Source organism: Prionailurus viverrinus, chromosome A2, assembly GCF_022837055.1.
Source record: "Prionailurus viverrinus isolate Anna chromosome A2, UM_Priviv_1.0, whole genome shotgun sequence".
In the NCBI taxonomy this organism is placed as follows: Eukaryota; Metazoa; Chordata; class Mammalia; order Carnivora; family Felidae; genus Prionailurus; species Prionailurus viverrinus.
In genome coordinates this window covers 116050894-116074998 of record NC_062562.1, presented here as the reverse complement: position 1 = coordinate 116074998, position 24105 = coordinate 116050894, and the positions used below count along the sequence as shown (strand labels likewise).

At 38.4% G+C, this 24105-nt stretch overlaps 2 protein-coding genes and 1 non-coding gene across 3 annotated transcripts in view; 1 reads left to right on the top strand and 2 right to left on the bottom strand.

Annotated features, from left to right (window-relative positions):
• The window catches only part of IGF2BP3 (insulin like growth factor 2 mRNA binding protein 3), a 150876-nt gene that overhangs the window by 21804 nt on the left and 104967 nt on the right, over window positions 1–24105 (top strand). The gene's annotated exons all lie outside the window — the stretch shown is intronic.
• On the bottom strand, window positions 965–17784 carry LOC125158193 (small nuclear ribonucleoprotein F-like). The gene is made up of 2 exons (XM_047845095.1): window positions 17593–17784; window positions 965–975 (listed from the first exon to the last, which is right to left on the bottom strand). Exon 1 carries the CDS (start codon window positions 17782–17784, stop codon window positions 17593–17595), a length of 192 nt encoding a protein of 63 aa, XP_047701051.1. The 3' UTR covers window positions 965–975.
• On the bottom strand, window positions 23435–23538 carry LOC125161344 (U6 spliceosomal RNA). The gene has a single exon (XR_007150560.1). It is a non-coding gene; the product is annotated as a U6 spliceosomal RNA (small nuclear RNA).

Genomic DNA, 24105 nt, shown 5'->3' with positions numbered 1-24105 from the left:
TAGGTGTAGGGCTGTCTTGCCCACTGGAGCAGCACTGGCCACAGTGACTAAGCAATTGAAATGTGTGTACTCCAAATTTAGATACTGTGTATGTGTGAAATACATACCGGATTTTGAAGACTTTGTTGAAAAAGAGAATTTTTTTAAGTTTTATTTTTAAATAATCTCTGCCCAATGTGGGGCTTGAACTCATAACCCCAAGATCAAGAGTTACATGCTCCACTGACTGAGCCAGCCAGGCATCCCTCTGTTGGTAATTTTTTTTAAAGTTTGTTTATTTTGAGAGGAGGAGTGTGTGTGGCACAAGTGGGGGAGCGGCTGAGAGAAGGAGAGACAAAATCCCAAGCAGGCTCCACTCCATTAGCTCACATCCCGATGTGGGTATTCGAACTCAAGAACTGTGAGATCATGACCTGAGCCAAGGTCGATAGTCCTAACGCTTACCTGACTCAGCCATCCAGGTGCCCCTCATTGATAATTTTTATGTTTCACTTACTGCTTTTTACCTGAATGTGGCTACAGGGAAATTTAATATTATGTATGTGCCTTGCATTTGTGACTTGCATTATTTCTGTTGGACAGCACAGATGTAGAGAGGAGAGATGGACAGATGTGAAGTGTGTTGAAGGCTACAGAGAAAAATAAACCTGGGTAAGGAAGCATGAAACAATTGGCAGGGGGTTGGTTTTGATTATTTCATATCAGATGGTAAAGGAAATCCTCACCAATATGGTGCTGCATGAACAGAGGCTTATTAGAGCTAAGTGAGTGAGATGAGCGGGCAGGTAGGTGCCAAGTGGGGAAGAGTGACCTAAGCACAGGGGACAGCCAAAGCCCATGCATTCTCATTGCCTTAAGTCAATAAGGAGGCCATCGTGTCTGGAGTAGAGCAGGAGAGCTGTAGATGAGTATGCATGTTGGTGGATAGGAATGGAATGAGGGGATGCCATGGAAAGGTTTTTAGAAGAGACAGTTCTGATAAAATTTATCTTTATATGTTTATTTACTTTTGAGAGGGAATGAGAGAGTGCACGTGTGCACAAGTGGGGGAAGTGCAGAGAGAGAGAATCTCAGGCCTACTCCACACTTAGTGGGGAGCCTGATCCCACGACCTTGGGATCACGACCTGAGCCAAAATTAAGATTGGGTGCTTAACCAACTCAGCCATCCTGGTGCCCCTGATGAGATTTATCTTTAAAAGGGAATTCTCTCAGAACAGTTGATGCTGGAGGTGGGGATGGAATGGGATCAAGGAGACTAGGAGGTTATAATTGTACAAGTCAGAGATGGTGGTAGTGGGACCACAGCTATTGAGGTGTGGTGGTAGTAGTGTGGTAGTAGCGATGAATGGCTAGAATCTACTTTTTTTTTTGAAAGATAGAAAGAGAACGCAGGGGAGGAGGGCAGAGGGAAGGAGAGAGAATCCTAAGCAGGCTCCATGCTCAACGTGGAGCCTGATGTGGGGCTTGATCCCACAACCCTGGGAACATGACCTGAGCTGAAACCAAGAGTCAGATGCTCAACCAACTGAGCCACCCAGGTACCCCAAGTGGTTAGAATCTTCTACTTTGGAGGGAAAAAAAAAAGTTTGGGCAAAGTAACAGGGGCTGGGTGTAGGGAGTAATGACAGAACCAAGGATACCTCGACAGTTTATAAATTGCTTTAGCTAAAGCACCTGGAAAAATGAAGTTTCCACTAATCATGATGAGCAAGATTGTGGGAGCAGTATGATGAGGGATAGAGGAGACAGTTCAGTTTTGCCAGGTTAAGTTTGAGATACCTATTAGACACGTGGAGATAGGACAGTGACTAGATAGTAAATGGAGGAAGGGGGAACCAGTGAAGGAGCCTGAGGACAGGCCCATGAGGTAGGAGAAGAATCTTGAAAAAGTACCTGGAGGTATACACTTACCATAGTGTTTAAAGTAGTAAGAGTCATCAGCTGTGACAAATAATGTAGAATAGGGTGAGAATGGAGTTGGCAATGTTACCATTATTGGAGTCCTGATAGGTGGAGTTTTGATGGAGCAGTTAGGACTGAAACCCTGAACGGTGTGGGTTTGTGAATGGATAGATGGGGAAGAGGTAGAGACAGTAAACGTGGGTAGGCTTTCAAGTAGATTGCTGTAAAGACATCAGAGGAATGGGATGGGAGTTGGAGGAGTTGTGGTTTAAAGGGAAGGCTTTAAAAACTTTATTTCAATTTACAGGAAAGATGTAAAAACAGTACAGATTATCCATATACCCTCTATCTAGTTTTCTCAAATGTTGGTTTTGACTCCCCTACTTTTTCTGGAAAATTTAAGAGTAGGTTGCAGAACTACTGCTCTTCACCTGTAAGTACTTCAGTGTGTGTTTCTTAAAAACAAGAACATTCTAGGGGCACCTGGCTGGTACAGTTGGTGGAGCATACAACGCATTTATTTATTTATTTATTTATTTATTTATGTATGTATGTATTTATGTATTTATGTATTTATGTATTTATTTATTATTTTTGAGAAACAGAGCGTGAGACGGAGACACAGAATCTGAAGCCGGCTTCAGGCTCTGAGCTGTCTGCACAGAGCCTGACGTGGGCTCAAACCCATCAACCATGAGATCATGACCTGAACTGAAGTCAGATGCTTAACCAACTGAGCCACCCAGGCGCCCCTTAAAAAATAAAATCTTAAAAAACAAACAAAAAACTCTCAACATTCTGTTACATGACATAGTAAAAGTATCAAAATAAAAAAGTTAACACTGATACAATAGTGTTTAATCTGTAGATGTTCTTCAGATTTTGCCTATTGTCCCACTAATGTCTTTTTCTTTGATCCTGTATTGAACCCAGGATTACATATTGTATTTAATTGTGATGTGTCTTTGGTTTCTTTTAATTTTTTTAATGTTTATTTATTTTTAAAATTTTTTTAATGTTTGTTTATTTTTGAGAGAGAGAGAGCACAAGCAGGAGAGGGGCAGAGAGAGAGGGAGATACAGAATCCGAAGCAGGCTCCAGGCTCTGAGCTGTCAATGGAGAGCCAGACGCGGGGTTCGAACCCACAAACCAACTGAGCCACCCAGGTGCCCCTTTAAGAGAGAGAGAGGGAGAAAGAGGATCTGAAGCAGGCACTGTGCTGACAGCTCCATTTGGGGCTTGAACTTAGGAACCTTGAGATCACGATCCGAGTTGACTGAACCACCCAGGTGCCCCTCTTTGGTTTCTTTTAATCTGGAACAATTCCCTAGTCTTTTGTCTTTCCTCTCCTGTATGTTTTTGTTGCTGTTGTTTTCTTAAGACCTTCATGTTTTTGAGGAGTATAAGTGAGTTATTTTGTAGAATGTCCCTCAATATTGGTTGGTCTGATGCCCCTCCTCCCATTGTTAGCATCAGGTTATGGGTTTTCGGTGGAATACCGTGAGAGTAATTATGTCTGCTAGGCTTCTCTAGTGTAAAATTAATATTTTCTCCTTTGTATTAAGAATCTTGTGGGGGTTTTTTTTTTAGACTGTGAAAAGATCGTATTTCAGTTTATACTTTCACTAGTTTTAGCCTTCAATGAGGATTCTCGCTTGAAACCATTATTACTGTAGTGACTGCCTTATAATGGCTTTCGAAATGTTACTTGTCCTATATTTGTTAGTTGGAATTTTACTCTAAGGAAGAGTTTTCCCCTCTTCATTTCATTTGTTTGTTTCCAGTAATATGGACTCACTGGTTTGTATTTTACAGGTTATAGCATGTTACTCTTATTTTGTTGTTCTGTTGAAGTGAGGGTTTTTAAGGTTAAGAGGTATTAGCATGGTGGTGGTATGCTAAAGGCATGACTCAGCACAGATGGAAAAATGATTTTGATAATCTAATGTCCAAAATACTAGATGAAATCTTACATGCTAGTCTAGTGTTTCATTATATTTTAAAAAAAAAAAAATTTTTTTTTTTCAACGTTTATTTATTTTTGGGACAGAGAGAGACAGAGCCCCTAGTGTTTCATTTTAGAGGAGCAGCTTTGTACTTAATTTTGAACACTTGAGTGCCTAAATGCAATAAATCTAATATTTTTGATTCTCTCCACTGGGGATGTCTTAGAACTAGGGAAAATGAGGGGCACCTGGGTGGCTCAGTCGGTTAAGTGTCCGACTTCAGCTCAGGTCACGATCTCACGGTCCGCGAGTTCGAGCCCCGCGTCGGGCTCTGGGCTGATGGTTCAGAGCCTGGAGCCTGCTTCCGATTCTGTGCCTCCCTCTCTCTCTGCCCCTCCCCCGTTCATGCTCTGTCTCTCTCTGTCTCAAAAATAAATAAACGTTAAAAAAAAAAAAAAAAAAACTAGTGAAAATGAGGTCATTCTTCATGTATAGGACACATTAAGTCTAAATTCAGATACTGTGTCCCCTGAAAATGTGTTAATAAGTACTGTCTAATGTACACATCACTTATAAAAACTGTTAATCAGATGTACGTTATTTTTTTCCATACCAGCCTAACTTAATTTTAGCTCATGATCATTCCTTTTTCCCAGTCAGGTAAATTTTGATGTGCTAACTTGATAGTGTGAAATTGGTAGAACATTGCCATACATTTCTTCAGTGTTTCTGTTTAATCTTATGTCTCTTGGTGAGTGATGAGCACACTGAAACAAATCAAGTATAATCTTAAGCTGTTTTTTTTAGATAACATATTATATACAGAACACCCACAAGAATTAGGTAAAACTAGTTTTTTCTATGCTAATTAAAAAGGTTGGAAGATTTAAGGGGTGCCTGGCTGGCTCAGTTGGTAGAGCATGTGACCCTTGATCTCAGGGTTGTGAGTTCAAGCCCCCACCTTGGGCATAGAGCTTATTAATAAAAATTTAAAAAATAATAAAATCTTTAAAGAGGTTGGAAGATTAAAAAAACAAAGACAATACACATGGCAAAGTTGAAACCATAAACATGATTAAAGTGATCTTTTTCCCTTTTCCAAATGCAACCACTGTGTAGTTTCTTGTGTTTTTGGAGGAGAGGTTTGTATACATATACATAAACATCTATGAATGTGCACTTTTTAGAAAAGAAAACAAAAACGACTTAGTTCTGCCCCTTACTGTTTAGAAGTTTTAAACAGTTCTTTTTTTTAAGAATTGTATTATTATTTTTTAAGTAACCTACACTGAATGTGGTGGTTGAACTCAAAACCGCAAGATCAAGAGTCACATGCTCCCCTAGACTAAGCCAGCCGGTTGCTCCTTAAAAAGCAGTTTTTAGAGTGCTTTGGAAGCTGGAAGGAGGGAAAGTTGTGGTAATACAGTATGTTCAATACTACTAAAAATAGTGGAGTCTTTTTTTTAAGTAAACTCTACATCCAATGTGGAGCTCGAACTCACAACCCTAAGATTCAAGAGTCACATGATCTGTGTATTGAGCCAGCCAGGCACCTGCAAAATAGTGGAGTCTTGATTGAGGAATATATTTACCTATATCTGGCCTGATAATGCATTAAAACTTGTTTAAAGGTCTTTGTTTACTAGTAGGATATTAATAATATGCTAGGTTTCCTTAGTAGTACTTGTTACAGATGATTATAATTTTCTTTTTTTTAATTTTTTTATTTTTAAGGTTTATTTTTGAGATAGAGACAGAGTGCTAGTGGGGGAGGGGCAGAGAGAGAGGGAGACACAGAATCCAAAGCAGGCTCCAGGCTCTGAGCTGTCAGCACAAAGCGATGCAGGGCTCAAACTCATGAACTGTGAGATCATGACCAGAGCCGAGGTTGGATGCTTAGCTGTCTGAGCCACCCAGGTACCCAAGATCATTCTACTTTCCTGAAAATTCCAGCATGTGGTTTATTTCCATCATCAGTTATGGAAGGAAGAAATTTTTTGTGCAATAATTACCAAAAATATAAAAAGAACAAAAATCCCACAAACCTCTGAAAATTTCAGAGCAGGCCTTTTAAAGAACATGTACATAAAATACTACATTAACTGGAACTAGTTCAGTGTTCTAAGTTTAATTCTCTTAGTGTTTTTTTCCCCCAAAATTGTTTGTTTAAAAAAAAATTTTTTTTAATGTTTATTAGAGAGAGCACATGCTCAAGCATGTTTATTAGGGACGGAGAGAGAGGGAGACAGGATCACAGAGAGAGAAGGAGACAGATGATACAAAGCAGGCTCCTCAGTGTCAGCACAGAGACTGATGTGGGGCTTGAACTCAGGATGGGTGAAATCATGACCTGAGCTGAAGTCACATGCTTAAACCATTAAGGCACCCAAGGCACCCTCCAAATTCTTGTTTTTAAAAGGAGTTGAAATATTTTACTTTTAATCTGTTTTTTTCCCCCCCTCTAATGGTGTTCTTAAACTACTTTTCTGGGTTCCTAAACTGCTGTTTATTTTTAAAATTAGAATTTTTGCAGAAAAATCTTATTAACATAACTGGAAAAGACTGCAATTTGATTTGTAAGCCTAAAGGAAGGATTTTAAGGAAGGAAATATTTTACTTATTTATTATTTTAAAGATGTTATTTTTTTTTTTTTTTTAATTTTTTTTTCAATGTTTATTTATTTTTGGGACAGAGAAAGACAGAGCATGAACGGGGGAGGGGCAGAGAGAGAGGGAGACACAGAATTGGAAACAGGCTCCAGGCTCTGAGCCATCAGCCCAGAGCCTGACTCGGGGCTCGAACTCCCAGACCGCGAGATCGTGACCTGGCTGAAGTCGGACGCTTAACCGACTGCGCCACCCAGGCGCCCCTTAAAGATGTTATTTTTAAGTAATCTGTCCACCCACTGTGGGACTGGAACTCACAGCCTCAAGATCAAGAGTTGCATGTTCTACTGACTGAGGCAGCCAGACACCAATACTTAAACCTTTTAGTTAATTTGAAATAGTACAGCTTCTTGAAATCTGGGGTTGGGTGTCAGGAAAGTTTGAGTATGTATTATGTATCCTTGTTATTACAGTCATAAAGAAAACAGGATAATGCTGAGTTAAAAGTTTTGAAACTACAATTCTTCATTATCTGAACAAAACTTTAAAATTCCCAAGATGACATGAACCCATAGCCAATTGATAATAAGTCTGTTTCAAGAGATTGTTTTAGGGGCATCTGGGTGACTCAGTTTCAATTAAGTGTCCAACTTGGGCTCAGGTCATGATCTCGTGGTTTGAGTCCTGCGTCAGGCTCTGTGCTGACAGCTTGGAGCCTGGAGCCTGCTTTGCATTCTGTGTCTCCTGCTCTCTGCCGCTTCTCCGCTTGCACTCTCTCTCTCAAAAATAAATCAAGCAACAAAAAAAGTTTTTGTTTGTTTTAAGGCTGTTGGTATTTGCAGGTTGACTTCCTGACTTATTTGCGTTTTTTTTCTTTCAACTTTTCTGTGGAGCCCTGCCAATGGTAACCAATGTGCCCAGATGGTAGGGAGATAGAAAAGCATTAAACCTACAGTTGTGAAAGAGAAGAATTAACATTTTATGGTAATTTTATTCATTTGAAACAAATTTATATGAAACGTACATTAGCATCTTTTTAGCCATTGTCCATAATCAGCAGTAACTTTAATTGCATAGCTGGACTTAGTCTTTCAGACTGATTAGATACTTTGCAGTTTCTGGAGGAGGTGGGAGCTATTAAGATTCTGGAAATCTCTTTAGTCTACAGGATTTTAAGGTGTGTGTGTTCTAAGTAAATCAGATTTAGTTCTGTTTGGTTGTTTTCAAGCTATTTGTTTGGATTCCTGTCATGACTCTGAACTTATAGGCTCTTGAAAAGATAGACCAAATTGCACATACAGCATTTTTTTCCTGTTGCTTACTTCTACTTGTATGAGAATAAAGATAGAATTCTACCAGTTTTGGGCACGTGGGTGGCTCATAGGTCAAGCGTCTGACTCTTGGTTTTGGCTCAGGTCATGATCTCCTGGTTCATGAGTTCGAGTTCTGCATTGGGTTCCGTGCTGACAGTGTGGAGCCTGTTTGGGATTCTCTCTCTCCACTGCCCCTTCCCGACTTGGGCAAAATAAATAAACTGTCTCTGTCTCAAAATAAATAAACTTAAAAATAATTCTAGTTTTTTAGTTACTTATTATAAAGCCTTGCCAGGTCCCAAAATACAGTTCTAAACATAGCAGTAAATAAATATTTAAATGATATCCAACAAACAATTCTGCAGGGAAAGGAATTAGAATCCCAAATATTTGTAAATGAAATTGTATTAAATTTAAGATGTGTTGGGGTTTTAATCATCAGTTGAGTATGCTAAATGTAAGTGTATGTGTATGATGTAGGACCTCTTAGAAATAAAAGATTAAAACTTTGACCTAGGTTCTTTCCCAGCCCTTCTGAAGCCTGGGTAAAAATTAAAATGACCTGATGTGTGGAGAAATGGGTGGTGTGTTTGTGTTCTGGCGTGCTGCCTCCTGGTGGATAGTCCGTCTTGATAGCTTATTTGCATTTGTTTCTACCAGTCAGTCTTGAGGCAATTAATTAAAGTGCTTGGCTGCTTAACACGTTCTTAAGTGTTTTGAAAATGCATAAGCTTTTATTTCAACATTTTTACAAGGTGTTAAAGTCTAAAGCCCAGCCCACTAAAATTTTAATGCTCTGTGCAGATTGTTAACGACAGATTTAGTTTGTGATGGTTTTTCTACTAGAAAAGCTTTCAGAAGGATTAGAGCATTGAGGAAAGGGCTGGGGGTGCAGGGGAGGAAAGGGCCATTTTAAACTGTTGATGTCTATATTATAGAGAAAGGCTGAGGGTAGGTAGATGTGCTGTGGGTACGTTTGACGGTATGTTCTGTGCAAAGGTGAGAGCCTTATATACCTTTGGTGCTCAGTGCCCCGGCTCCTTTTGGTTTATGCTAAACTTTTTGGCCAGTTACATTAACGTGGTAAAGAGGACCAAACAACCTTTGAGAGACTATGTCCTCCATAGATTTGGAGATGTTAGTCATAGGTACTGTGTTTTTGTAGATAATCACACTGATACTTATTTATTTTAAAATGTGTTTATTTTGAGAGAGAGGGAGAGAGAATCCTAAGCAGTCTCTGTGCTGTCAGCACAGAGCCTGACGCGGGGCTCAGTCTCAAGAACTGTGACATCATGACCTGAGCCGAAACCAAAAGTGAGATGCTTAACTGAGACACCCAGGTGCCCCTGTTATTATTGTTCAAGATTTTATTTTTCTAAGTAATTTCCACACCCAATGTGGGGCTCAAACTCAGAATCCTGAGATGAAGAGTTGCATGCTTCAATGACTGAGCCAGCCAGGTGCCCCTAATAGCACTGATTATAAGCATGATATTACATCCTAGATTGTCAAGACTAAGCCAGCCAGGTGCCCATGATAGACAGTTTTAACATGTTACTTTCTAACTATGATGCTGAAAGTGGAGCTATTGAATTTTCTAGCATCTTGGTTTAAATTTATTAAATAGATTTTACCATTACTGCTGCTGGAAATTTGTCATCTTTTTTTTTTTTTCAGAACATAATTGGAAGTCTGAATATGTTTTGGAAACATGAAATATATTACTGAAGTTTTAAAGAAAAAAAAACACAACTAGATTATCATAGAGCTTTTTTTTTTTTTTTTTTAAGTTTTATTAAGTAATCTCTGCACCCAGTGTGGGGCTCAAACTCCCAACCCTGAGATTAAGAGTTGCACGCTCCACCAAATGAGCCACCCAGGTGCCCCTAAAAGACTAATGCCTAATACTTTAATGTTATTTTATCAAGCGACTATCCCATCTAAGCATATGGGGCCCTTGAAGGGACTTCCCAGAAGGGAACTTTTTGAAATGCCAAATTCATTACATCTTTTATTGTCAGAGTTATTTGTCTTACTCATGTGTCCTGTTAGCTGCTGGGTGAGGCTGGATGTTTTGGTTACCTTGAAATGATTTACTCTGTTTTGGTGTGACCTCCTTGGTCCTCCTCTGAAAGGTGGATGTAAACTAGACAATTTCGAGTATTTTCTTCAAGAGATTGAGATTTATATTATTATGATTATATTGGACAGTTTTCTTGAAGATCTGTGTGATTTTTTTCTTACACAGAAGCTAAATAGTAGACCTGTAAAATTAATGTATAAATAGCATGGAAATTGGAGTTCAAATTTGAATTTGGCTTTTCGTTTACCTGCTTTTTGACCTTGGTTAAAAGAATCCCTTGAGACAATTTCCTTAATCTATAAAGTGGGAGTATTAATGCCTACTGAGCTTGGTTGTTGGTATAAGGACACAGCGTAAATATATTTCAAGTGCCTGACATGATCTTTTACCCCTTAGGAGTAACTGAATAAATGGTATCTGTTATTTTAATTATCAATATTGTTGAAATTTAAAAATTGATTCTTAAGTTGTACTTGGGGCAGAAATAATCTGTAAATGATTAACCTCCCTGGGTATTTCTGACTTTAGTCTGGCTAGCTAGGAAATGAAACTTTTTGGGGTGCCTGGGTGTCTCAGTTAAGTGTTGAACTCTTGATCTTGGCTCAGGTCATGATCTTGTGGGTTCATTAGTTCGAGCCCCACATTAGGCTACGCACTGTCAGTGTGGAGCCTGCTTGATATTCTCCTTTTCCCCCTCTCAGCAACCCCCCCCCCCGCTTTTGCATGTTCTCTCTCCCAAAATAAAATAAACTTAAAAATTTTTTTTAATGTTCTATTTCATCTGTGGCATCTCTTGTTTGTATCAGAATTGGCATAAATGCACATTGTATAAAATTTTTGCACAGTGCAGCGATTCTTTTTAAGTGAATAGTACAGATAATTTCATTAACATACATTGTTATAAGATAGAGTTTTGTGGTTATTCTATATTTGAAGTTTAACTGTAGTTATTAGAGCAAAATGAATCTTGCACTATCCACCTGAGGCAAAAAGAGACTGTTGTCTAAAGCAACAATTTTAGAACCTTTTAGTGTTTCTGAAGTATGGGAAATGCTAGCGTGGTTGAAGGTCATGTGAGTGAAAAGTACTTAAAGTTTCTTTACTCTCAGACAGTTATATCAACTTAAATCATATTTTTCATCTAAAACTTCCTTTCTCATGTTACAAGTACTAACAAGCCCACAGTTTGATTTTGATGGAATTTATCATTTTCAAAGATAGTGACTTCCAGATACTAGAGAGCAGGAAAAAAATGTGGAAATTTCAAAAGTACTACAGTAGAAACAACAATATAATAAATCCTTCTTACCTGCCACCTGGCTTCAAGAATCACCAGCTGATGACCAGCCTTTTTGGATATTAATACCTCTGATGATTTCTGAAGCAAATTCAAGATAGCAAGTATATTATGTTCCTAATTTCTTCAGATTGCATCTTTAAAGACAAGGACTTAAAAAAAAAATAGACAATACCATAATTATAAAAAACAATGGCACTAATTCACTGATAATGAAAAGTCTCATTTTTCCCAGTTGTGTGTGTGTGTGTGTGTGTGTGTGTGTGTGTGTGTGTGTGTGTTTTAATAGGCTTCACACCCAACTGAGGCTTGAACTCACCACCCTGAGATTGAGTCTCATGCTCTGCTGACTGAGCCAGCCTTAAGTTTCCATTCTGATTTTATTTTTTAATGTAAGCTGTAAGCTTAACATGGGGCTTGAACTCAAGACTCTGAGATCAAGAATCACATGCTTTACTGACTGAGCCAGTCAGGTGTCCCCTAAATATTTTTTTAAGAATTTATTTGAATTAGGATTTATGTTAAGTTCTGTACATTTGTGATTGGTTGATATGTCTTTGGGTTTTTTTTTTTTGTCTTTTTTTTTTTTTTTTTTTTAATGCCTAGGCTCCCCATCTTTTATTTGAAATTTGTTAGAAAACTTAGATACTTGTGTTGGAGAGTTTCCCAGGGTCTTGATTTTTGCTGATGTGGTGTCTTTTAACATGTACCTCTGTCTGCAGAGGACACCGTAGCTCTAGAGAATTAATCATATTCAGTATGCCTTTTTTTTTTTTTTAATTGGCAAACATGTCATAGGCAAGACATGAGAATGTTTTAATATCTTGGCCAAGTTTTATTTGTTTAAAGGAATAACAGATTCAAATAGTTTTTTTCCTGTGAATTCAAGGATAGATATAGATGAGGAAGCATGTTGCAGTGAAGTGAACCATAGATTCTTCAATGTATTCTTCCTTAAGTAGTATAAACGTACTTTTTTTGTTTATTTTTTGTCTAAACAGAAAGAAAAGTATCTTATTAAGCAGGAAAAAATTGGCCACTATCAGGTTGGCAAGGTAGCATCGTGTTTATATTATTTGTTGTTTGTACTCCCTGCTGAGAGAAAGATTGATTATCTGCAAAGTTGAGTAAGGTTATATCTTTGGAGAAAAGCAAGAGTTGGGTTGCCTACCTAGGGCAAGGAATGTCAGATCAAGGTATTTACATCAAACTTAGCGTCTTCATTTTCTTGCTACATAAGAATTCTTTTTATTTTTTATTTTGAGAGAGAGAGTGAGAGCTCGAGAGCGGGAGCAGGGAAGGGGTAGAGCGAAAGGGAAAGAGAATCCTAAGCAGGCTCTGTGCTATCAGTGCAGAACCTCACTCAGGTTCTGAGTGTGGGGCTCAAATGCAGTAACTGTGACATCTCATATCCTGAGCCAAAGTCAAGAGTTAGATGTTTAACCTACTGAGCCACCCAGGTGCCCTGGATTGTTACAGTTTCTAAAATTCATGAGTAGGGGATAGAACTTAATAACAGTAAACTTTAACCTTTTCACTTAAAAAAAAAAAAATCCAAGGATTTAGGATTTACCTTAGATAAGGACTACATCCAGTTCGCAGTAACGTAAAATAAAAAGCGTTAATGTAGAGGGGCGCCTGGGTGGCTCAGTTGGTCAAGTGTCCGACTTCAGCTCAGGTCTTGCTCACAGTTCGTGAGTCCAAGCCCTGCGTCGGACTCTGTGCTGACATCTCAGAGCCTGGAGCCTGCTTCAGATTCTGTGTCTCCCTCTTTCTCTGCTCCTCCCTTGTTCACAATCTCTCTGTTTCTCAAAAATAAACATTAAAAAAAAAAAAAGTTAAAGTAGAGATACCCATATATTCAAAATCTAGCATCTTTTTTTTTTTTTTAAATACAATGCTTAAGAGTTTAATCACCTTGGGGTTAGTCAGTGGAGCATGTGACTCTTCATCTTGGAGTCATGAATTCAACCTCCACATTGAGGGTACAATTTACTTGCAAAAAAAAAAAGTTTAGTCACCTTAAAACACCTCTTCTTGCAGATACAGTTATAGTTCACTTAGTGATGGTGACTTTTAAGTGAGGAATAACTAATCTATATGAAACTTTGTTTCTTGATCCTGAAATTACATTGAGAAGCAAAATTTGGTAAATTAGTTTTACCTTTCAGTATCAAGTATACCAAATTTTAAAACCGCTCAGTCCAGCTGAAAGATGTAAACTGTATATATATGCAATTTTAAGGTTTCTATTAGCCACAGTAAGAAGTAAAAAGTAACTGGTAAAATTAATATTTGTATTTTATATGAACCAATTCATCTAAAATTTTAATCTTTTAACATGTGATCAGTATTAAAAATTGTTGAGAAATTTTATATTTTCTGTACTAAATCTTCAAAATCTGTTACATTTTATACTCACAGAATAATTCAGACTGGACTTGCCACATTTTAAGCCTCATGTGGCTAGTGGCTATTCCATTGGACAGTTTTAAGACCTACAGCTTTTAAAATAACTTTTTAAAAATGAGTCTTGCTGGAAAAAATGCATTGATATTTATAAAATTAGTTTAACTGTGAAAAAATATGGAATGATTGTCTCTTTTTTAAGAGAAGGATTAATTTTCAGTGTGTCTCAAACATATTACAGGTTTTGTACCTAAGTATTCCCTTGTGATCACCCTAATTTTCAAGGAAGATATGTGTAATAGGCTTTATTGTGTTAATGTACTTTAGAGTTATACAGGCCATGAGCTTTTTGTTTAAATAGTGACTCCCTAATATTCAACTGCATGTGTTCCTATGGTTGGTTGAAATACTGGTGATGACTCTTTGGTTAAAGGCTCATTTTCAGATTAAGTTAGTTATGAAGACTACAGAAATCTTTGGTTATTCAGGAATCAAGGATCAAATCAATTTTCGAACTGTTCTGTCATATTGCTTTGGATGTATCTTAAAGAAGTGTAAGAATTTTGTAGTCCTTTATCGATGGGACATTGTCCCCTATTGATGGGACATTGTCTCCTATGAGCAGTGTGTACTTGCAAGCATTAGTAATAGACATTCAGCCTTTCTTGGACCCCACCAAGTATATGGACCCCATCCATATACTTAGGGCTATGAGACTGTTGTACGTAGATGAAGATGATCAGGTGTACAACTTAATTTTTTTATTACATTATTATTGTTGGTATTAGTATTTTAGGGAAAGGGAGAGAGAGAGACTCTTAAGCAGGCTCAGCGCGGAGCCAGGTGCGACTCTCGATCCCACAACCCTGGTATCATGACCTGAGCTGAAATCAAGAGTTGGACGCTTAGCTGACTGAGCCACCTTGTTTTGTTTTGTTTTATTTATTTTATTTTAAAAAGTTTATTTTGACAGGGAGAGAGAATGTGAGTGTGCAAGCAGGGGAGGGGCAGAAAGGGAGAGAGAGAGAGAGAGAGAGAGAGAGAGAGAGAATATCCCAAGCCACCTAGGCTCCCCAAGGTGTGCAACTTTAAAACACAAATACACCTCTTTTATTTGAGGGGACTAAAACATGGATGTGTTCCCATGGGGATCTGGGAGTGAGGGGGTGACAGAAGAAACACTTGAGATTTTTACTTAGAATTTTTATTGATGGTACCTGGATGTCTCAGTTGGTTGAACGTCTGACTCCTGATAACAGCTCAGTCATGATCTCGTAGTTGTGTGGTTGAACCATGTGTCAGTTCAGTGTGGGGCTTGCTTGGGTCTTCTCTTCTCCTCTCCTCTCCTCTTCTCTTCTCTTCTCTTCTCTTCTCTTCTCTTCTCTTCTCTCTCATGCGCACTCTCTCCCCCTCACATGTGTGTGCATTCTCTCTCAAAATAATAAACTTAACGCAAAAAAGAATTTTTGTTTATTCCTTGTTTGAGCAATGTTGAGTAAATTGCAAATTATGAGCCAGGCAATTTGCTAAGCACTTGAACATACAACAGTGAATAAGATGGAAATAATTTTGCCCTCCTGGAACTTGCCCCCTACTGATAGCAGTAGATTATCAGTGGTCCCCAGAGAATCTGATTTAGGTCTTCATTGGGGCCCTGAAAGCTTTAAGAAAGCCCTCCTGGGTCTAACGTAATTGATCCTTAGACCGCACTTGGAATCATATCTTTTTACCTTTATAGTTGAGGGGACAACATACTTTGTCTTATTTTCCTTTCTTCCATCCAGTATTCAGTTCATGGATCTGGCATCCTCTTTAACTGTTGGAGCAAATATGTTTTTCTTTACAGTACTTGTGACCTTCTGTCAATTCTGTAAGTGAATTCAATTTTTGACAGATTATTTTTTTTCTTTTTTTAAATAGGCTCCACGACCAGTATAGAGCCCTTTCACAGAAATTCTTTACCTGAGATGTACCTGATTTACCCCTAAATCTCCATGTTGCTCCCTCCTTCCTGTTTCTACTGACCATTTTTTAAGACTGTCCTAAAATGTCTGATTTCTTTTGCTAGACTGTAAAATGTTTGGGAAAGAGAAAACTGGTATTACAACACTAGTTAGAACTGTTGGAATCTAGAACTGGTTTCTCTTGCTTCATTTTATGTTATACTACAGGTTGCAAATAAGGCTGATTCCCCCATAACAATTAGTAAGGTTTATTTTATAAAACAAAAACAAAATTTGAAAACTGCCCATGATTCTACCAGCCAGAGTGTGTAATGAATGATCCCTTTTACCTGGATCTCTGGGTTCTTTGTAGTTTTCTCTATTTACAAGTTTAAGGTCTTTGAGCATGTTACAGCTTTATATAAGGAAATAACAACAACAAAAAAGAGAATACTTGAGTTAGAGGCTACATCTCTAGTCAGAGGCTTTGATAAGAGATGACCAAGTCAGTGATGAGTCATGGTTATTTATGCCAGTTGCCCCTTTGCATCAGCAAGGTATATTAAACTTTTTAAAAATTGAGGTTGACCTTTTAAAGAGCTACTTAAAATTCTAAACTGTATAAAATAAAAAAGGAGATACTTGTATGTAAATATTGAATACTATTAATACAGGTAATTAGCAGTTTTGATTTTGGCTGAGTAAAATTGCTTTTTACATATAGATTGAATTGGTTGGGCACAACTGGAATGAAAATCTGAGCTAGTACAGAGTGCCTCCAAGTGGTGGATTTAAGAGGCTTAAAAATGGTCCAAATGTGGACGATGTGTTCCACTTGTTTGAGTAAGAAAACAAGGCAAAGAGAAACCTGTTAATATTAGACTTGGTTTTCTCTTCCTGCCTTCTGCTGGTATTAGCCCCTTAGATTGTGATGAGAGCCTGAGTCTCCTTATGAAGTGGGAATTTAGTGATTCCCTTAATTTGTATAAGTATTGATGGAAAGGGGTGTGACAGAGCCTTTTGGAAGAAATAAGATGAAGAAAATACACATTCAGGATCTGTAGGTAGTTTGGACAGAAGGTTGCAAGCCTTAATACATTTTTGTTTCTTGCATTAGTACTTACTGTGAAATGACTGGCTTCAGAAGTGCCTGATGGCGTGTGTATACAGTTGTCCTGGGCAGTTGAGTTAGCCAAGTTTTCAGCATTGTTGCCTTCCTTTCTTGTTATTAATATGTAACCTTGTCCTTTTAATGTCAGTATTGAGTCTTGATGTGTAAATGATCATCATATGGTTTAAAGCTGTAGGGAAAAGTGAAAGTTTTGTGTAGGATTAACCTATACTTGACCTTTAGGGTTTAACAAAAATTATAGCCTGTAATTTTTCTGAAGTCATTTGATGTGGTTACATTATTGGTGGGATTATAAGTGAAATCAATAAAATGGAATATAGTGTAATAAAGGGGATAGGCTCTGGAGCTAGAATGCCCAGAGGTGTATTCTGACCCTGCTACACATCAGCAGTGTGTGTTTGGACAAGTTAAACTTAAGCTGTTGTTTCCTAATCGATAAAATGCTGTGAGGGTTGAACGCAGACACTGTCATAAGCAGTGTGTGCTGCTATAACAAAATACCACAGACCGTGAGGCTTAAACAATAGACATTTATTCATCACAGTTCTAGAGCCTGGGAAACCCTCAAGGTGCAGGCAGTTCTTTCTGTTCTTGATAAGGGCCTGCTTTTTCTGGCCTGTAGAGAGATACCTCCTTGCTGTGACTCACATGGCCTCTCCTCAGCATGTGCCGGTGGAGAGACCCCTGGTCTTTCTTTTTGCAGAGATCGCAATCCTGGGTGCCCAGCTGGCTCAGTCAGAAGAGCATGTGACTCTTGATCTCGGGATTGTGAGTTTGACCTCGGGGTTGTGAGTGTGAGCCCTGCACTGGGGGAAGAGATTACTTAAAAAATAAGTTTTTTTTTTTTTTTTTAAAAAGTTTGTTGTCTAGAAATATAAAAAATTCCTCACAAAAGATGCTATTCTCTCATTTCCCCATCTTCTTCCTCTTCTTCAACACCCCTGGTATAAAGGACTTAAAAAACTTCACCCAAATGTCCAGACAATACTCCGTCTATGTGTTCTTCTGTGTTTGCAAGCTGCATGTTCATATAGCCATCTACAGATACCAAGGTAGCCTTTGTACTCCATTCCCCCTTAAGTTTCACCATTACCGGCCTTCTTGTTAATCCATTCAGGAAATGTTTGGGGTCGAGGGGCAAACTCATCGCTACTATAAGCAAATGCTGTGGGCCACTCGCCGCCGATCCAGCTGTTGTCTGTCCCTCATGACTGGAGTAGCTATGGTTGGGTGCGAATCACGGAGCTTCAATAAATAAATTCTTAAAAAAAAAAAAAAAGCATACTTGTATTATGGAGGCTCCACCCTCATGACCTCATCTACATCCTAGTACTTTTCAACGTTTATTTATTTTGGGGACAGAGAGAGACAGAGCATGAACGGGGGAGGGGCAGAGAGAGAGGGAGACACAGAATGGGAAACAGGCTCCAGGCTCTGAGCCATCAGCCCAGAGCCTGACGCAGGGCTTGAACTCACGGACTGTGAGATCGTGACCTGGCTGAAGTCGGACGCTTAACCGACTGCGCCACCCAGGCGCCCCCATCCTAGTACTTTTCAAAGGCCCCTTTCGTACGTAGTACCATTACAAGGGGGATTATGGCTGCAACATAGGAATTTTGGGAGGTGGGAGGTGCAGGAACAAAAGTATTCTGTCCATAACAGACATGAAGCGTTTTCTTGTTTAAATTCTTTTTTTTAGTTTATTTATTTATTTTGAAAGAGCAGGTGAGCAATTGGGGGGTGGGGGGAGCAGAGAGAGGGAGAAAGATAATCCCAAGCAGGCTTCCTGCTGTCTCTTGGAGCCAAAGGTGGAGCTTGAACTCACAGATGGTAATGTGAGCCGAAATCAAAAGTCGTACACTTAACCAACTGAGCCATCTAGGCCCCTCTTGTTTACTTTCTTACCTGCTGTCAGACCTTACAGTGGAAGAAAAGATGCAAATATCAAAGACACTTGGCAACAACCTAGTAATCTAAAATTTGAATTGAAAGTAATCAGCATGAACACATGGTTTATTTCTCTTTCACACAAAATGTATATATTTTCCAGCTGTGGCCTAGGAGTAATGACCAACCCAATAATAATGAACACTCTAGTGACTAGATTGTGTCTCAGTGTATTATTTCTGATTAAAAAGGACTAGCACTTTATATAGAAAAAGCTGATTGCAAATGGGGCTAGGAACTGTGCCGGCTGAACCTGGATTGTTCAGTTGTAACAGAACCTGGATTGTTCTGTTGGAACAGAAAGCAAAGGAGTTCTCCTAGGTTATTGGAGTCCTGTCACAAGATGCAGGAGTCAATATGAAGAAGCGTGCATTGACTGACTAAAGATGAGGTATTTGGAGCATCAAAAGGAATTAATGCATTAGATTGATACACTCAAAATATCTATGACTGTGAATTTATGATACTGAAAAGAAGTAAACATTTGGTCCTCTTTGGACAATGCCAGAACTCCAATTCCTTATTCTGAAAATACAATTGTGAAATAACAATGCCTTTGAACTGCTGAAAGAAGAGATGGAGATGAGGATTTTCATGAAGCTGATTTATTTTGGAACAAGAAGTGCTTTAATGAAAGGTGCTTTAATGAAATTGCTGAAACGAAATGGTACCTTAGAGAAATGTACAGAATGCCTTGCAGATGAAGAGAGGCATTTATGTCCTGGCTAGTACCCTTCCCTTGTAAACTGTGTATTGTCTTGAGGGTTTCATCTCCTTTGCTTCTAGGCTGCTCTTCTACTCTTCTGAGGCGTTGGAGAGAGCCCTGAGGTAAAACAGAGATGTCTGAGTGTGTGCTTAGGGGTGGAAGGAGGCAGAGCAAACTTCACTGTACCTAGGCCTGTCTGCCACAGCTGTGGATGAAATCAGACCCAAGTGAGGGGTTGTGATAAGGGGCACAAAACCATCCGCTGCAGAAGGGAAGTAATCAATTATTTATCCTGTCTTCACTGTACCTTCTGTGCTTCAGAGTTCCAAATATTTGACAAGATAAAGTGTTTTTTTGTTTTTAAATAACGCTAGGTTTTTGTTTTTTTTTTAATGTTGTTACTTATTTGGGGGAGAGGGGGAGAGAAAGAAAGAGGATTGGAAATGGGCTCTGTGCTGACACCAGAGGACCCGATGTGGGGCTTAAACTCATGAACTGTGAGATTATAACCTGATAACCGGAGCTGAAGTCAAATGTTTAAGTGACTGAGCCACCCAGGCACCCTAAGAGAAAGTTTTTGTTTTGTTTTTAATACTGATGGATCGGTTCATTTATTTATTCATTCATTTTATTTTTGAGAGAGGGCACAAGTTAATCCCTGGAGGGGCAGAGGGAGAGAGAGAGAGAGAGAGCATGCATGAGCGAAATGGGGCTTGAGTTCTACCCGAAGTGGGAGCTCACCCAGTGGGCTCAAACTCATGAACCATGAGATCATGACCTGAGCGAAGTCATGCTTAACACCTGAACCACTCAGGCACCTGAGAAAGTTGTTCTTAATAGAAGAACTCAAGCTAAAAAAAAAAAAAAATAAATAAAAATACAGAAGCCATGATAAAATGAGAAAGTTAGTTTCAACCTTGAATGAAATAATGGATTTAGGTAGTGATCATTCATGATTGCAGTATCACAGAAAGACAGCTAGAGATAACACATCTCCTTGTGGAAGTATAAAACACTGCTTGTGATAAATTATTGTATCTCCCCGAACAAACAACAACAAAAAACAAATTGAATCTTCAGATCTAATTACTACATTTACAGGGGACAGAGGAGAATACTAAACAGCACCATGGGGGTGTAATTAGCAAAATCCACGTAGTGAAGAATCTATAGGACAAATGACAGGATTTGGGTTTTTTCTCCCCCAAATAAGTTGCAAGGGGGAAAAAAAAAGGAAACATGGGTTATGAGACTAGAATCATAATCAGCCAAATGCAGTGTATAGCTCTTTGGGGATACTGATGGAACAAATTTAATTTTTTTAAATTGTAGAACTGTGACTAGATATTTAATATTAAATTTTTGTTCATTTTTAAGGATTGATAATAGTATTTTGCCTACTTAATCATTTTAAAAGAGATGAATATTCATAAATAAAAGGCATACGAATGACAAATTTGGTGCAATGAGTACATTCCAGGAGGCAGGCATTTGGAGTGGGAGAGAAGCATGGGTAGCTTCAATTGTCTTGTTCTAATTATTTGGGTGGTTGTGTCCTAGATGTTTTATGCTTTATAATATAAAAATATTACATATCATTGTATATGAAATTCAACATACTAAACACTGAAAACGACACAAAAGGGATACAGTGGATAAAATTCAGAATGAGTAATCATGCAGGATTTATGACTTGTCAAGTAAATGGCAAAAAGAACTCTGCACATATGTACATCTGGTTGGGATCTTTTCTTTCCTTCCCCTCCCCTCCCAAGCTCCATATCCAATGTGGGGCTTGAACTCAGAACCCTAGGTTCGTGAATCACATGCTCTACCAACTAATCTAGCCATGCACCCCTTAACTCTCATCAGAATCCTGATACGAATAAGCCAGCTGTACAAAGATATTTATTAAACAACTGGAAATAGAGTGGATATATGATATCAAGGAATTTTTGTTAAACACTTTGAGGAGCAGTGATGGCTTTATAGTTTTTTTTTTTTTTAAGTTTTAAATGTTTTATTTTTAAGCAATCTCTATACTCATACTTAAAACCCCAAAATGAAGAGTTGCATGCTCTACCGACTTAGCCACCCAGCCATCCTTAAAGATTTTATTTTTAAGTAATTTCTACACTCCATATGGGGCTTGAACTTAAAATCCCAAGATCAAGAGTTGTGTGCTCTACAGACTGAGTCAGCAGTCAGCCAGTTTTATAGTTATTTAAATTTTTTTAATGTTTTATTTATTTTGAAAGCATGCACATGCTTTCATGAGAGAGGCAGAGGGAAAAAGAGGGAGAAACAGAATCTGAAGCTGACTCCAGGCTCTGAGCTGTCAGCACAGAGCCATATGCGGGGCTTGAACTCACGAACTGTGAGATCATGACCTGAGCTGAAGTCAAAAGCTTAATGGACTGAGTCATCACGACACCTCTATGGTTATTAAAAAAAATTTTTTTTTTTAATGTTTATTTTATTATTTTTGAGACAGAGACAGAGCATGAACGGGGGAGGGGCAGAGAGAGAGGGAGACACAGAATCGGAAGCAGGCTCCAGGCTCTGGGCCATCAGCCCAGAGCCCGACACGGGGCTCGAACTCACGGACCGCGAGATCGTGACCTGGCTGAAGTCGGACGCTTAACCGACTGAGCCACCCAGGCGCCCCTCTATGGTTATTTTTAAACAAAAGTCGTTTTATAGCTGTTTACTGATGTACTTCTGCATGACAGGCCATGTAAGTGGAACTTGGTTGCTACTGGTTTGAGTTATAGATAAACAAGATAAGCTGATCGTACTTAATAAATGAACCTGGTATGGCATATGGAGGTTGATATTTTTCTAGTTTTATGTAATTTTGAAAATTGTTACAAAATCAGTTTAAATCAGTTGCATTGATTACTAAAGATCTTGAAGATGCTCTTTGGAATCTATGGGAGCTTCTCTGTTGCTCCTTTATTCTGTAATTAAACTTGCTTCTAATAGTATTTTTTCCTAGTAAAGAGTATTGAATTGTCATTATAACTAGTATTTCAAGCACAGTAAGCATTTTTGAAGATTTTTATCTGTTATCTGAGAACTTAAACTTTACCTCATTTTTCCTTGTGGGGGAAACCTTTAAATTCTATATGATAAAATAAATTCTGTTAAGGCTTTTTTTTTTTTTTTAAACAATAGTTGATTAAATGTTCCGGTTTTTCTCTCTCCTTATGAGGTGTAAGAAAATCAGTGGAAATGCTAGTAGTTTCTGGTTAGAGCTGTGAATTCTTGTGTTTTTCTTCCCCTTTATAAATGATAATAAATTCTATAATCTATATTTATATAGATTTAAGTATCAGTTGATTGTTTAACTATCAGTTGATTGCTTCTCAGGTGCCAAGCACTGTTCCAGTTTCTGAGAATGAGACGCTCTAATTGGTCTCTGCTCTCAAAGTGTGTGTTTCCTATTGTTTTTCAGGTGTATGTCAGGTGGAGGTAGAACACCAACTTAATTTGCTTCCTGATAGTTAAACTGAACTTTAATGATTAGGTAATCATACGGTAGATATGTATCAATATCTATTTTCTTGACTCTGAACTATTTAGGATCAAACCTAAATATAACCTAATGTTAAAAGCTGGGATGGGAGATGAGTGAAGCAAGTGATACTATTTTTTTTCTTTTTTAAATGGATGAACTTGACAGGGCCCCTGGGTGGCTCAGTCGGTTAAGCGTCTGACTTCAGCTCAGGTCAGGATCTCTTGGTTTGTGAGTTTGAGCCCTGCTTCGGGCTCTGCACTGACAGAATGCTTTGCATTCTGTGTCTTCCTCTCTCTCTGCCCCTTGGCTGCTCACATTCTATGTCTCTCACTCTCAAAAATAAACATTAAAAAAACAAAAAAATGAATGAACTTGATTTACTTATATTATTTTTTCATAAAATCTAAACTTGTTTCATTTATTTGTTGGTTTAAAGTGATCTCTACATACAATGTGGGGCTCAGAGTCATGACTGAGATAAAGAGTTGCATGCCCTACCAACTGAGCTAGCCAGGTGCCCTCTGGATTTACTTGTATTAATAGGGGGGAAAACCTAATACTGAGGTGGGGGGGGAAGAAAAGAAAAATCACTTGGAAAACTTATATATAGCAAATTTACATATAAAAAATGTGGAATGCTTCATGAATTTGTATGTCATCCTTATGCAGGGGACATGCTAATTGCTCTGTTGTTTCAGTTTTAGTGTATGTGCTGCCGAAGGGAGCATGGATCACGCAAGTGATGGGGCTTTGTGTACAGCCGACCTGATAAGTACAGTGGGGTGGGATGGATTTTCTCAAGTACTTCCCACGTCAGAAGTTTGTTTTTTTGAGCTGGATGGTGAGAATTCATACCTTTGCTGGGACGCTTGTAATCTTGAGCCTTTTGACTCTTAAACTGGTAAGAAGGGAGCATGGGGTTAGGAGCAGAGGAGAAACTGCAGAGTTTTAAATAAGTTACTGACTGATTAAGTGGGAAAGAACTCTAGATGTGAGAACAGTAACTATATGAAAATAATCCTGATGTTTGTCTAAAATGAAACTTGAGAGAATCCGATAATGGAAACTAGACAGCCGTTTAGGAAAAAGAATTATTTTGGAGTAACTACCAATAAGTAAATGGATGTTGGATATACATTTTGAAGAATGCGTTGAGAAAACATGGCTAACGATTACTTCTAATATATGAAAGATGGTATTCTATTCACAGAATTTCTTGGGAGCCTTGTGAGGTAGATACTTGTTTTTGTGATAAGAATAATTACCTGCTAGTTGACCTAAACTCTGTATGTACA